At 39.4% G+C, this 12,967-nt stretch overlaps 1 protein-coding gene and 1 long non-coding RNA gene across 2 annotated transcripts in view; one reads left to right on the top strand and one right to left on the bottom strand.

Annotated features, from left to right (window-relative positions):
• LOC128624765 (uncharacterized) overlaps window positions 1-12,967 on the bottom strand; it is a 36,707-nt gene that overhangs the window by 2,001 nt on the left and 21,739 nt on the right. The gene's annotated exons all lie outside the window — the stretch shown is intronic.
• Window positions 1-12,967, top strand: part of grip2b (glutamate receptor interacting protein 2b) — a 68,448-nt gene that overhangs the window by 45,542 nt on the left and 9,939 nt on the right. Inside the window, exons 15-21 of the mRNA XM_053652478.1 lie at window positions 3,025-3,088; window positions 3,549-3,694; window positions 5,812-5,956; window positions 6,841-6,980; window positions 7,961-8,146; window positions 8,235-8,388; window positions 10,244-10,361. Of these exons, the coding sequence (XP_053508453.1) occupies window positions 3,025-3,088; window positions 3,549-3,694; window positions 5,812-5,956; window positions 6,841-6,980; window positions 7,961-8,146; window positions 8,235-8,388; window positions 10,244-10,361 (953 nt within the window). The remainder of the gene's footprint in view (window positions 1-3,024; window positions 3,089-3,548; window positions 3,695-5,811; window positions 5,957-6,840; window positions 6,981-7,960; window positions 8,147-8,234; window positions 8,389-10,243; window positions 10,362-12,967) is intronic.

The raw sequence follows: 12,967 nt of genomic DNA, 5'->3' as shown, positions 1-12,967 counted from the left end.
TACTAGTTTTACACATTTTTTCTCTCTCACTCTAGAACATGAACCTGTAATTTACCTTGTAGCTGACACAATGTTATAGTCATGTGTTTATAGAAAATTAATCAACACTGTCAGGACAGGCAGATTTGAGAATTCCACAGTGCTGTGGTCTCTGTGGATTAGTCTCCAGTGCAGTGGAACTTTTTATTCACTTCTCCCTCTCCTACACTGTCTCATGACTTGTTAACTTTGTCCGCCATCTCTTGTCCATTTGATTAATCCCCCTTTGACAACCTTCCTTTTTGGATCCTTCCTTTAAAAAAATAAAAAATGCCTCTTCGGGATTTTTTAGGCATATTTAATGTAATGTCATATCCCAGGCCCACTGACATTCAATATATCCTTCAGTAAGGCCTTTGGCTCTTTTATGTTCGTGTTTAAGATGAACTGGTATCAATCATAATCTGGCAGCATCAGCAAATCTTGAAGCAGAACTATTCTCAAATCCACATCTGTCAGCTTTGATCTGTAATCCAGTTCATTCCTCACACACACAAACGTGATCCAGCCTTCACTTCTACTCGGTTCTTTTGTTCAGCTCAAATTCTGGACATGTGCTTCTTACAGGGGTCCATGACATGTAACCAGGGGGTCTGCAATTTTATTACACTGCAAAAAAGTTCCCCAAATTGTTGCCACAAAGTTGGAAGCACACAATTGTATAAGGATGTCTTTGTATTGTGAAGCATTACAGCTTCCCTCTGGAGACTGCTCCAGAGTTTGGGACCAACCACAGAAAAGGCTCGATAACCCTTTGCATTAGTATGACATTTACATTTATTCATTTAGCAGACGCTTTTAATCAAAGCGACTTACAAATGAGGAAATACAAGCAAAGGGATATATCAAGCGGAGAACAATACAAGAAGTGCACAGAGTAGAGGTGTAAGAGCTAGTGTACAGTAAGTGCAGATTATTTATTTTTTTAATAATGGAGGGCGGGGGGGCAAGTTAGGGGTTAGTTAAAGTGTTTGCAGAAGAGATGGGTCTTTAACTGTTTTTTCAAGATTGAAAATTCAAGTTCGTTCCACCAGTGAGGGACAGTCAGTTTGAAGGTTCTGGAAAGGGACCTCGTGGCTCACTAAGTAGGCACTACCAGGCGTAGTGCAGGTTGCGTGAAGGAATGTAAAACTCAAGGAGAGTGTTGAGGTAGGGCGGTGCTGTTCCAGACAAGGTCTTGTACATAAGCATCAAAACCTTAAATTTGATGCGGGCAGCTACAGGAAGCCAGTGGAGGGAGATGAAGAGGGTTGTGACATGGGTTCTTTTGGGCTGTTTGAAGACGAGGTGTGCTGCTGCATTTTGAATCATCTGAAGGGGTTTGAAGTTGCTGGCTGGGAGGCCCAGGAGAAGTGCATTGCAATAGTCCAGTTTTGAGTTAGCAAGAGCCTGGACTAGTAGCTGTGTAGCCTGTTCGGTGAAATAGGGTCTGATTTTCTTGATGTTGTACAGAATGAACCTACAGGATGAAGTATAAATGGAAAAGAGCAGTGGACCCAGAACTGACCCCTGGGGAACCCCAGTTGTAAGTTGCTGAGTTTAAGAAACCTCTCCCCTCCACAATACCTTGAAGGACCTGTGTGAGAGATAGGATTCCACCTAGCACAGAGCCGTTCTGGTGATGCCTAGTCCGGAAAGAGTTGACAGGAGTATCTGATGAGTCACAGTGTCAAAAGCAGCAGAGAGATCAAGTAGGATGAGGACAGATGATCTTGAGATTGATCTTGCTAGTCGTAAGGCTTCACTGCTGGAAAGCAGAGCAGTCTCCGTGGAGTGACTCCGTGACTGCTTTTGAAGCCAGACAGCTTGGTGTCCAGGAGGTTGTTCTGTGTGAGAAAACAGCAGGAGACCGATAGAAGTTGATTACAAGATCTTAGTGTTCTGGTAGGAGAGTAAGGGTGAAGATGGTCAATAATGTACTGTGGAGCAAGATCAGAATGAACTTTATATACATAAATAAGAATTTTAAAATAAATTCTGAACTTAACAGGAAGCTAGTGAAGATATGCCAAAATAGGGGAAATATGATAACTCTTCTTGATCCCTGTTTAAAATCTAGCTGCTGTATTTTGCCCAAGCTGCAAGTGAGATAAGGCAGATTGAGGAAGGCCAGCATACAGAGAATACACTAGTCCAACAGTGCTGCAGTAAGAGCGTGAATCACAGAGAAACAAGGAGGTCCAGGAAGACAGGGTTTGCCAATTTTGGGGAGAAAAAAACGCAAGTGGCCTACACAGAGCCCTGACTTCAGTCCCACTGAATACCTTTGGGATGAACTGGAAAACTGATCACATTTAATCTAACAAACGGTGTAGCAGTCTCAATAAAACTTGGAAAAACTGTTACAGTGATACAAAATATTTGCAATTTACAATACTGTATAAATGCATTTTAAAATGTGTACAATAATATTTTTAATTAGAGTCAAAGAGCTCTTTATTCCTTTACTTTCCACAGACAGATTATTTTAGGTCCAGGTTTACAGTATTTATAGGTGTTTTTGAGATATTAAGGTTTGGATTAAACCCATTCAATTCAAGTTCTCAGTCAAACAGGCTAATAACTAGAACTCAAAAATAAATATAATAATTTTGATAATGATGTTCTCCACTGTAACTAAAAAAAACAACCCTCTGGCTATGTTTCACAGACCCCACTTTGAGAACCAGTGCCTAAGGAGCCGCTACTGGGTTGTGTTCCAAACTTGACCATCAGGGGGCACTCTTGCTCTTAGACCTTTGAGTGTCTCACAGTAATCCATCCCATGTTCGAAGCACATTTTTATTATGTCTGGTTTTAATTATAATGCAGTTTTGATTTCTAGGCCAGCTGATTTCTATGAATGCTCACACCATTTCCATTTAACTTTATCTCTTGTGTGTGTTCGTGTTTGGTGTGTGTGTGGGTGTGTGTGTGTGTGTGTGTGTGTGTGTATTCTTATGTGTTGTATACATTAATCTGCATTGTCTGCATTGTCCCCAACAGCCAGTAAAAAGCCGGGCGAGCCTCTGATCATATCTGACATAAAGAAAGGAAGCATGGCTCACAGGTATGGCCAGATTTCTAGGTTCTAAAGGACACCGTTCAAAAATAATTAACCTGAACATGTGGTTCTAAGCAAGACAGAGAAAAATGTCCTCAAAAGTAAATTTTTGCCTCCTGTAGTGTTAGAACAGGTGGTATTTCTTCTGGAACGTTCTCCTCAGACACTGAAACGGGCATCAGTGCTAAAAGTATTGTATAGTTGATGAAATTTGAGTAATACAGTAATTTCTCTGTTTGTTTTTGTTTTTTTATCTCTGTCTTAATCAGTGTGAAATTACGCCATGTGCAAGTGTAGAGTTTGGTTTTTCACGACTCCGAGGCAATCTTTTTTTTTTTTTAAATGGGCTAATGTTGATAAAACCAGGGAAGATGATACTATACCATAAATAAATTAGAGCACCCATGTTTTATTAATAAAGGCATGATTCACAAGTTTTTATCTGTTTGCTCCTTTTCCGTTTTAGAACAGGGACTTTGGAGCCTGGAGACAAGCTGCTGGCTATAGATAACATTCGACTGGAGAGCTGCTCAATGGAAGATGCGATGCAGATCCTTCAACAGAGTGAAGACCTGGTCAAGCTCAAGATCCGCAAGGATGAAGACAACTCTGGTAAGTAAAGATAGGTGTGCATGTCTGTGTTCAGTATAAACCTTGCAACCAGAACCTGCTGTCAGACATATGACATATGATATCACATATATGAAATTATTTTTTCGCATATACCAGCTTGTTAGGAAGCCAGCTAAGATCAGCACAGTCAGCCAAGATATGGCACCCCTGGAGCAGATAGGGTTAAGGTCCTTGCTCAAGGGCCCTAAGATTAATCAACACCTTCTGACCCATTTGAATAGAGCATTCAACAGTACTGTGATATAAAGAAAGTAAAGGGTAGAAATGACAGCACTGTTAGCATGCTGTGTGAATTATGGCTCAAGTTCATAATTATTCTCAAATAGAGATGTTTTTTTTTTTTCACTCGTTATTTTTATTTGTACCCACCAGCGATAGTTACTGACAATTTAGTTGGCTCTATTTCCCAAAATATTAACAAACTACAGTAGTAGCCTAATTTAAACTGCCATTACCCTAAACAGGCAGTTAATAATGACCACATAATGTTCATGTTCATGTTAATGAACATGGTCTTAGTCTTAGTCACAATGGGATCTAGTGTTTGCTCAACAAAACACCTGAAACAAACAACAAAAAAAGTTGTCCATATCTGTATTTGTATTCATTTACAACACATTATCTGTTCTGACAATTGGTTAAATCTGTGAAAGAAATCATATCCTCAATCAGTCCTTCTGTAATATTGCTGTCAGCCTTTTCCCCAGACTATCCTACTACGTCCATTTTGACATTTTGATTGCATCATATTTTGACAGATATTTCATCTAGAACATTGGCCTGTTTTTCTGAACATGGCTCAGTATGAGGCCATGTGTGTTGGCATAGATTTGCTTTGAATTATCTTCACAACAAAGGATATTAAAAATAAAACCCAACACGTGTTGCCCATATTGAGGCTTGGGCAGACATGCAGTATTAAACCATGCCACCTGGTGTTGACACAGACTACAGAATAAAGCTAAATCACTGAGCCTTTCTTATTTCTGAACTACAGTTGCAATCGAAATGATTCAGCCCCAGTTTCAAATCAGGATTATTGTCAAAATGTACAGGCTTTCAGCTGTTCGCAATGAACAAATCAAACAAAAGCAATTTAAATAGTTCAACACAATCAATGCTTTCCCCAAATTCAACTGAAAATGCAACTTATAATGATTTCTCCAGTTTCAAATCAAGGGCTTCATTAGTTGCACCAGGTGTGCTTGAGCTGGAACACATGAAATACCTGAACTGGCTAGGGGCAGAAATACCTGGACGGGGCAGAAAAATGAAGCTATCAACGGCTGCAGCCAGATTTCTAAGAAGGCAGGTTGTGAAAAACTCTTGAGTGACTGCATAAGCTGTATATCTGAAAAGAACTAGATGTTTGATTTCTTTTTCATGAATTTTTATTTTAGAAATCCCGATGCTTATGTTCACATATTCATGTGACTCATAGCTAGACTTTAAGTACTGTATTTACTGTCACATTATTTTTGTTTGTAAAAAAAGTAGATAACCCAGTATCTGGGTTTCATTACTCCATTTTGAAATGGAGTCTTTTGCTGACTGTGATTCGTTGTGACCTGATTATTAAATCTAAATGCTAAATGTGTTATTTACTGGTTAAAAGCAAAGCTACGAAAGACCAGAAAGTAAGTTTGTCATGATTTTTTGCTGGTAACTTGAGAATTTTAGATTTCAAATCACTTTGTTAGAATTATACACAGGACCGTGGTTCCAATGGTTCCAAGTGAATTACTATACAAGAAGCATTGTACATATTAAATATAGGTATTTAACCCTGTTCCTGGAGATCTACCTTCCTGAAGACTCCAACCATAATCGTGCCCAACTGAAAATCTCATCATTGCCTTAAGAAATCAACTAAAACAGGTGTGTGATTTTGGTTGGAGATTAATCCTGCAGGAAGGTAGAGCTCAAGGAAGAGGGTTGGTGACCAATGCTCATAACCAATGAAATCGTAACCAATTAAATCGTAACCTTTAGTCTTTTATTAAAACATAGACACAACTATTCTACAGTCTCAAGCACTAGCATAATTGCTAATGATGGCAATATCATAATTGTCACACCCCTCCCTTTCTCTGTAGATGAACAGGAGACATCAGGCTCCATTATCTACACAGTGGAGCTGAAGCGGTATGGCGGCCCCCTGGGCATCACCATCTCAGGCACCGAGGAGCCCTTTGACCCCATCGTCATCTCAGGCCTCACCAAGAGAGGTCTAGCTGAAAGGTGACTTTAGGGACAGAAATAAAAGACTGGAAAGACCCATGAGGTTAACGACTTATGAGTTCAGTTACCTTACTTTGACATCCTGCCCTGAAATTGCCAAAAGATAGCAAGGTGCATAAATTCTCAAGCTGAGTTTTATAACTGTTGTTATAGCCTGTGTAAAGTAATTACACAAGAGGATAGTGAACTTCAGGGTCACATGATTCGAGTATAAAGAAGCTAGACTAGATCAGGGGAAAATTACATTAGAAGAGCAGATTAGATTTGATCAGATCACTCCATGATAGTTCAACTTTATTGAGACATTTTGGAGACACTGGTTTGTTTCCACTATTGCTTACGTCTTTGTTTTTGACCTTTGTTTCACTGCAGTCAAAAAAATTAATCTTTTGTTTAAAGAACTAGCATATTGTCTTGAGGATGTTTTGTAACTTGTAGAGTATGGAGCTTTTTGTTGTCATTCTAGCCATATACAACTATACAATTGAACAAAATTGTGAGTGAATTAAAGCATTCTCCAAGGCCCTTGTTGCAGACTAGTATGGAAAGAAACACAGTACAATATAATCACCGGACATCTTTTGTATTTATGATGGATATAAACGGAAAGTTTGGATAATTAAATAATTGGGGTCCACAAAGGTTTTCTATAACTTGAGCTCATTTGAGTTTATATATTATGTGGATTATATTTTACCGCTTTCAGTCTTTTTTTTTTTTTTTTTTTTGTGCTCTTGACCACATCCTAAATATTCAATTATAAATACATGCAATTTGTGACCATACCAACATAGTAAATTTAGTGTTGAGGAGATGACTGACGCATTGTAGGTCACACTCATTTGGTTTTAATCTGTTTAAGTGTTTTGTGGCTATTTTTATAGAACAGGGGCTATTCATGTTGGAGATCGAATCCTTGCCATTAACAACGTGAGTCTGAAAGGCAAACCTCTGAGTGAAGCCATCCACTTACTTCAAATGGCTGGCGAGAGCGTGACGCTGAAAATCAAAAAGCAGATCGATGGTAAGTTCTAACAGCAATTTCTTATACGTTCACTTGTTCAATACGTTCAAATGTTTTAATTAATTCTTTTTTTAAAATTGTGGTATTCAGAAGTCAAAATGGGTAGTTCTTTGGAGAATCTATGGAATGTAGCCATTCATTTAGGTTTTTTAGTAGTTTCCTAACAAATCTGAAGGATATATGATAGTCCTGACAGTGTCCTCTCATTTCCATTGTCAGCTTTTACACACATGTATACAGTATAAGACACCAAATACTGTGTGCTGGCATGCTAAATTATTAAATGATTAATTTATGTATCAAAAGTTATTTATATACATGAACTTAAGATATTGGCTGCATTTAGACTGAGCATTTTCTTACTTTGGAGGGGATTTATAGGGATTAACAAACCATTTTCTTGTATATGATTGATGCCGACTATACTATATGACTGTAGCTATGAACTGTAGTTTATAGCTCGGAATGAATTTAACCTTCATCTATATATAAAAAAAATATATATATGGTAAGTGTAAAAGTATAAAAGTTGACCTTCATCTATAAACATTCCTTTATTTTCTTTTACACCATTACACTGTGTAAATCATTTTCAAAGAGCAAGCAGCAGTATTCATATAAAATTGTAATATCATAAACTGAAGTGATTTATTACATGTAAATGTTTTTCCCATTGTCACAGTGATGCATGCAAATGTAGTGAGAAAACAAACAAGTAAACAAATACATGAAACTGTAAAAAAAAAAAAATAATAAAAAAAAAAAAAAAAACAATAGTTTTTTTTTAAGTGAATGGGTGTGTGAATGTGAGTGCGATTGTGCCTGTGTTGTGCCCCAAGTGCCCTGGGATAGGCTCCAGGCTCCCCTGAAACCCTGTGTAGGATCAGCAGGACAGAAAATGGATGGATGGATGGCTAGCATTTTAAGTGAATTCGTAACACCGTTTGCAAAATAACATCACTAATATGTACTCACCCTAGTGGCAGATGAGAAGAAGAACACTATAGATCTTGATAACGAGCTCAGCGATAATGATGACTCGGAAATGACGGACTCTCAGAAGACCAGTAAATTGTCCGAGATCTACTCTACCACCATTCCCAGCGTAGACTCGGCTATGGAATCATGGGATGGATCTACTATAGATGCTAGTTATGGGAGCCAAAGTAAGTTCAGAACATCCACACACAAGCTTTACAGCCAATGATTTCCCTGCATAATTCACTTGGACATAATTCTCCACTTCCCTCATAGGTGGCTACATCCAGCAGGTAGCAGGTATCGCGTTACATCCACATGAGTGGCGCAGTGCCACGAACAGGAACAGCACCCCCCCTCCTGGCCACCGCAAGAATTACCTACTGAGTGATGGAGGATTCAGTGAGGAGGACTGGGACAAGCATGCTGGGTAAGACTCATTCTACACACATGGAGAGAACTGGATTCAAGAATGGGCACGAGTACTTAGACGACCAAGCTGCAATCATTCATGACATTACTGTAAATGTGTGAAAGTGTGTTACTGTGTTTATTATCTAGATGAATTATTCAGTTTTTAGTTGTATCTGTATAGAATTGAAACAGAAATCTAGATGTAGATCTGGATCCCTAATGAGCAAGCCAGAGATGACTGGCAAGCAAAAACTCCCAGAGACAACACCTTGAGAGGAATTAGATGCAAGAAAATCTCTTGGTACTGGATGGTGGGATTCCTGGGTCTATAGCAGTCTACAGCAGACCCTCTGAACGTCCAATGTTATATGGAAAGGACTGGTTTAGGTGCAGGTTCTCATTTTAATCTATTAAAAGCCACACCTGAGTCTATTGAAAGCCAAGATCAACTGATTAAACAGATGAACTCAGGTGTGGCTCCTGCTTGATTGGAATGAAAACTTGCACCCACACTGGCCTTTTGCAGATAAGATTGGACACCCCTGCTGTAGACTGCTGTATCTAGGTGAGATTATTCACTGAAGCATGGATGAGACTTTGGGAATAAGCTCATTTTGTGAAGTGTGAATCTTTAGGGTACTCATTTGGGACCATCCATAACAGCAGAAAGATCTAGAGGGCAAGAGGAGCCATAGGAGTAGAAGTGAGTCAGGATCAGCTTAACAGAGAAAGAGAAAGAACAGATTATTAGGTACGTTCTTATGATAAATTGGTTTTTTAAAAGTATACATTGTGGGAAAGTGCAAGCAAGGACTCTGGCAGGTCTGGCAGCGTAACTAAAAGGCAGAGCCAGAAGACAACACAGGCATGAGGGCACCCTAGGACATAAAGCCACTCCATCGTCAGCAAACCAGAGTATTTTACATGTAAAATACAATTTTACGTTGATTTGAAGTCCACTAGCAAACAGCAAAACATAAATAAACTCTTAAAAAATTGTACACTACCATGTTAAAATGTGTGCTAGTGTGCAGGATTACTAATATGGAAATCTTAATGCATGATACAAATATATGGTATGTATACAAGTGTGCTAGTATGCAAGTGTTCCAGTGTTCATGCAATTTAGACTGCAAGAATGCAATTATCCTAGTGTGCAAGTGCAACAGTATGCACATGTGATAGGATGCTAGTATGCAATATGCTGCTGATGTGCTAGTATTCAAGAGTTCAAACATGCAAATATGCAAGCATATGGGAGTATGCTAGTATGGAGTGTGGGAGTATGCTAGTATGCTAGTGTGGGAGTGTGCCACTATGGAGTGTGGGAGTATGCTAGTATGGAGTGTGGGAGTATGCTAGTATGCTAGTGTGGGAATATGCTAGTGTGGTAGTATGCTAGTATGGAGTGTGGGAGTATTCTAGTATGCAGGTATGCTAATATTCTAGAATGCAAGGACATAGTTAACACAGTGAAAAATTTTGCTACCTTTAACCAGCTACAATACAATTCTTTGAATTTGACATTGTTTTTGAATTAGAATTGAAGCCTTTCTCATGCTACAGTATATTCAGCTTGGCACAGAAAGCACATCTAAGAGGGTGGAAAAGTACTGAATGAAGCAATTGTTAATTATGCAGTTATTTGCTACCATTAACTGTTCTTCCTTTTTTTGCTTCCTCTCACCTGTTTTGTTAGATCAGTTTATCAGCTTGCTGAAATTCAGACATTCTTGGGGATCTTATTCTCATCCCCTCTGCCTCAAGCCTTCTTCCCACCCAGGCTGCTTTGTGACCCTGTCTTACTAAAATTAGTGTCAATCTGAGTATGCCAAGCTCTGATTCATGACTCATGCTAATTACTACTGCAGATTTGCCAGCCAGACTCATGCTGATGGCATCATGCTGGACCATGAGGACAACTTCTGGTGCCAGGCCCTGGAAGACTTGGAGACGTGTGGGCAGTCAGAACTCCTCCGTGAGATCGAGGTAAAGTGGAGAGAGATGAACTCATCATGAGAGCATTTCCACACTTGGGCTCTAAATTCAAGACAGTCGCGACCTGAAACAGAATGATAGAACGTAGATGTTTTTTCAAAGTCTAACTCAAGTAATAATAGCTTCAGGGTTAACTGTTAATGATTAGATAATTTGAACCAAATTGGCATGCAATAAATATTATGAAATAAATGCTTTGTCTAATGATTCATATGGAAGGATTTTGAAATGCAAGCTCCACAAATATAATAGCAAATAGGTGTGATGTAAATTCCTTCAATTTTATTGGTCTCAGCACAGAACAGCTTGTTCATAACACTTACTTGTCTGATAAACCAGAACTAGAACAATCAAAGGCTCTGTATTCACACTGACATGTATGACAATAAGTAAATATTTTATTGTGTATCACATCATTAATGTTTGCATACAGTCGCTGATGAGACACTTGCACAGTGGATGTTGATTGTTCAACCCTATGAAATCTGCCAATAAAGCTAATTATGCTGTTTGCACATTCATTTCATAGGCTACATCAGTGCTGCAGTCAGTTGTGCTTAATAGAAAACTTTCTGCCTGTGATGCAGTGAATTGCAAAACTTCTCCTTAATTTTCCTTGTACACAGGTTGACAGGTTGCCTTTTTTTATCTGTGTGGGAGGGAGTGTGGATCTAACTCATCAGCTAACAATGTTATCACATGTTCATTTAGAATTTATTCAAGAAGTCTCTGTAGCACTTTGCAATAACAGTACATGAATAATCATGCACTAATACCTGAATTAATACTTACTTAAATATGAGCTAATAAGTTAAGCCATTTACTAATTACAAACTAACGAAGAGCTAACCTAAACTACGATGTGAGACTTATGAATTCATGTGTGAATAACAACCACCGGTGGCTTGGTGGTTAAAGTGGTTCAAGCCTTAGTGCTGCCACTGCTGGGCCCTTGAGCAAGGCCCTTAACCCTCTCTGCTTCAGGAGTGCCGTAAAACATGAGGCTGGTGTGGGAATGATTGTTTATAGCTTCTTTTATGGAAGTGATAAGAGGAACTACTGTGTTTCTATATTAAATGTAATTGATACGTTTTATCATGTCATTCTTTAAAAGAGGTATGAGAGGATTAAAATAATGAGAGGAAGTTAATAACCCCTGGGGCAGCTTTGCATTACATCCGCATCACAACACCCTATCATTGGTTACTTTATTTCTATAACAAGACCTGTCATGTTTATTAAAGCAAATAACTTGATTGGAACAAATAAGCACTCCTTCAAACCGGTTAAAAAAAGTTAATTACAATACACAAATAGTACTGCTTTTCTTTAGTAACATGCAGAAAACATGCGCCACTGAAAAACAAAACCTTACATTGCTTGATCTCTTAATCATCAGGGAACTGCTTTTGTAAAAATTAAATGCTGAATTTCTGTCAGTACTGAGTGTAATTCCCGGCTGCACTGCGTTCCCTTTCAAAGGGAACTTCAACGTTGCGTTTAGCATAACACTATGGGAGCGCCTCTCGTGCGCAACCGGCATCTGAAGCTTGTGTAAAATCATGCCTATTTATAGGCCTGCCATGATCAGGTGATGTGGCAATTAAGCGTGTCACGTGATATAAATATGGCACCTGTGAACCACGCCATCAGCCTCTATTATCTGAAGCGAAGACGTAATTCACAGGCCTGCCTGGTATGACAAAGTGACACAACGTTTCGTTCCCTTCTCAGGGAACAGGGTTGCATGCGTAACCCAGACGTTCCCTGTGAAAGGGAACTTCGACGTTGCGTTTAGCATAACACTATGGGAACAAGAATATCCACTCCGTGAACTGCACCATCAGCCTTATTGTCTTCAGCGAAAGATTGCATGTTGGTTGTTTTTGTAAAGAAACAAAAAGACGCTTAATTTTCTATCTATCTTTTCTCAAAATCTCTGGACTTTTCTATCCCTGTAAAAAAAAGGAATGAGCGAGAGAGAAAAATGAGTGAGAGAATTCAGGAAGTGTGTTACGGCTTGCTCCCGTTTCATCACGGGGGAGGAGTGCACACTTTCTGGGTGAAGTGTCTAGGGGTGGAACATGCGATGGCAGCCTCGAGAGGCTGTGCATAGTAATGCTTACATCAGGTAACTCCACTCGCGACTTGCGCTCTTCTTCTCGGAACCCGAAGCGAGTTGGGTTTCAGAGCTTCTCGGATCTGGGCTGGCTGCTGCTGAGGCAAGTAGCCGTCTCGGGTCCGGGAGATCTCTTATGGATCCAGAAGAGGAGCCGGAGACGAGCGCTGCTCTCTCTCGCTCTGTCTTCCGGGTCCTGGTCGGCGCTGGATATTGGAGCTCGCGTCGCAACTCCTCCTTCCGCTATGGAAAGCCAAAAGGGGGAAAAAAGTGAAAAAAACACACACACACAAAAATAATAGTAATAATTCCTCTCTGACTCCGAGGAGCCAGAAGGATGTACTAAAAACTGAGAGCAGCATATAAAGAGCTGCTTGAAGTGATTACTAAGGCTGGATGAGCCTTTTTCTCCCCAGTGAAAGAAAATCCCTCGCACTCAGAAAACTCCCCTTTCTTCCAGAAGTGCATGACAAAATAT

Source organism: Ictalurus furcatus, chromosome 21 (genome assembly GCF_023375685.1).
Source record: "Ictalurus furcatus strain D&B chromosome 21, Billie_1.0, whole genome shotgun sequence".
In the NCBI taxonomy this organism is placed as follows: Eukaryota; Metazoa; Chordata; class Actinopteri; order Siluriformes; family Ictaluridae; genus Ictalurus; species Ictalurus furcatus.
Note: the sequence above shows the minus strand (reverse complement) of the source record. Positions and strands in the feature narration are given on the sequence as shown.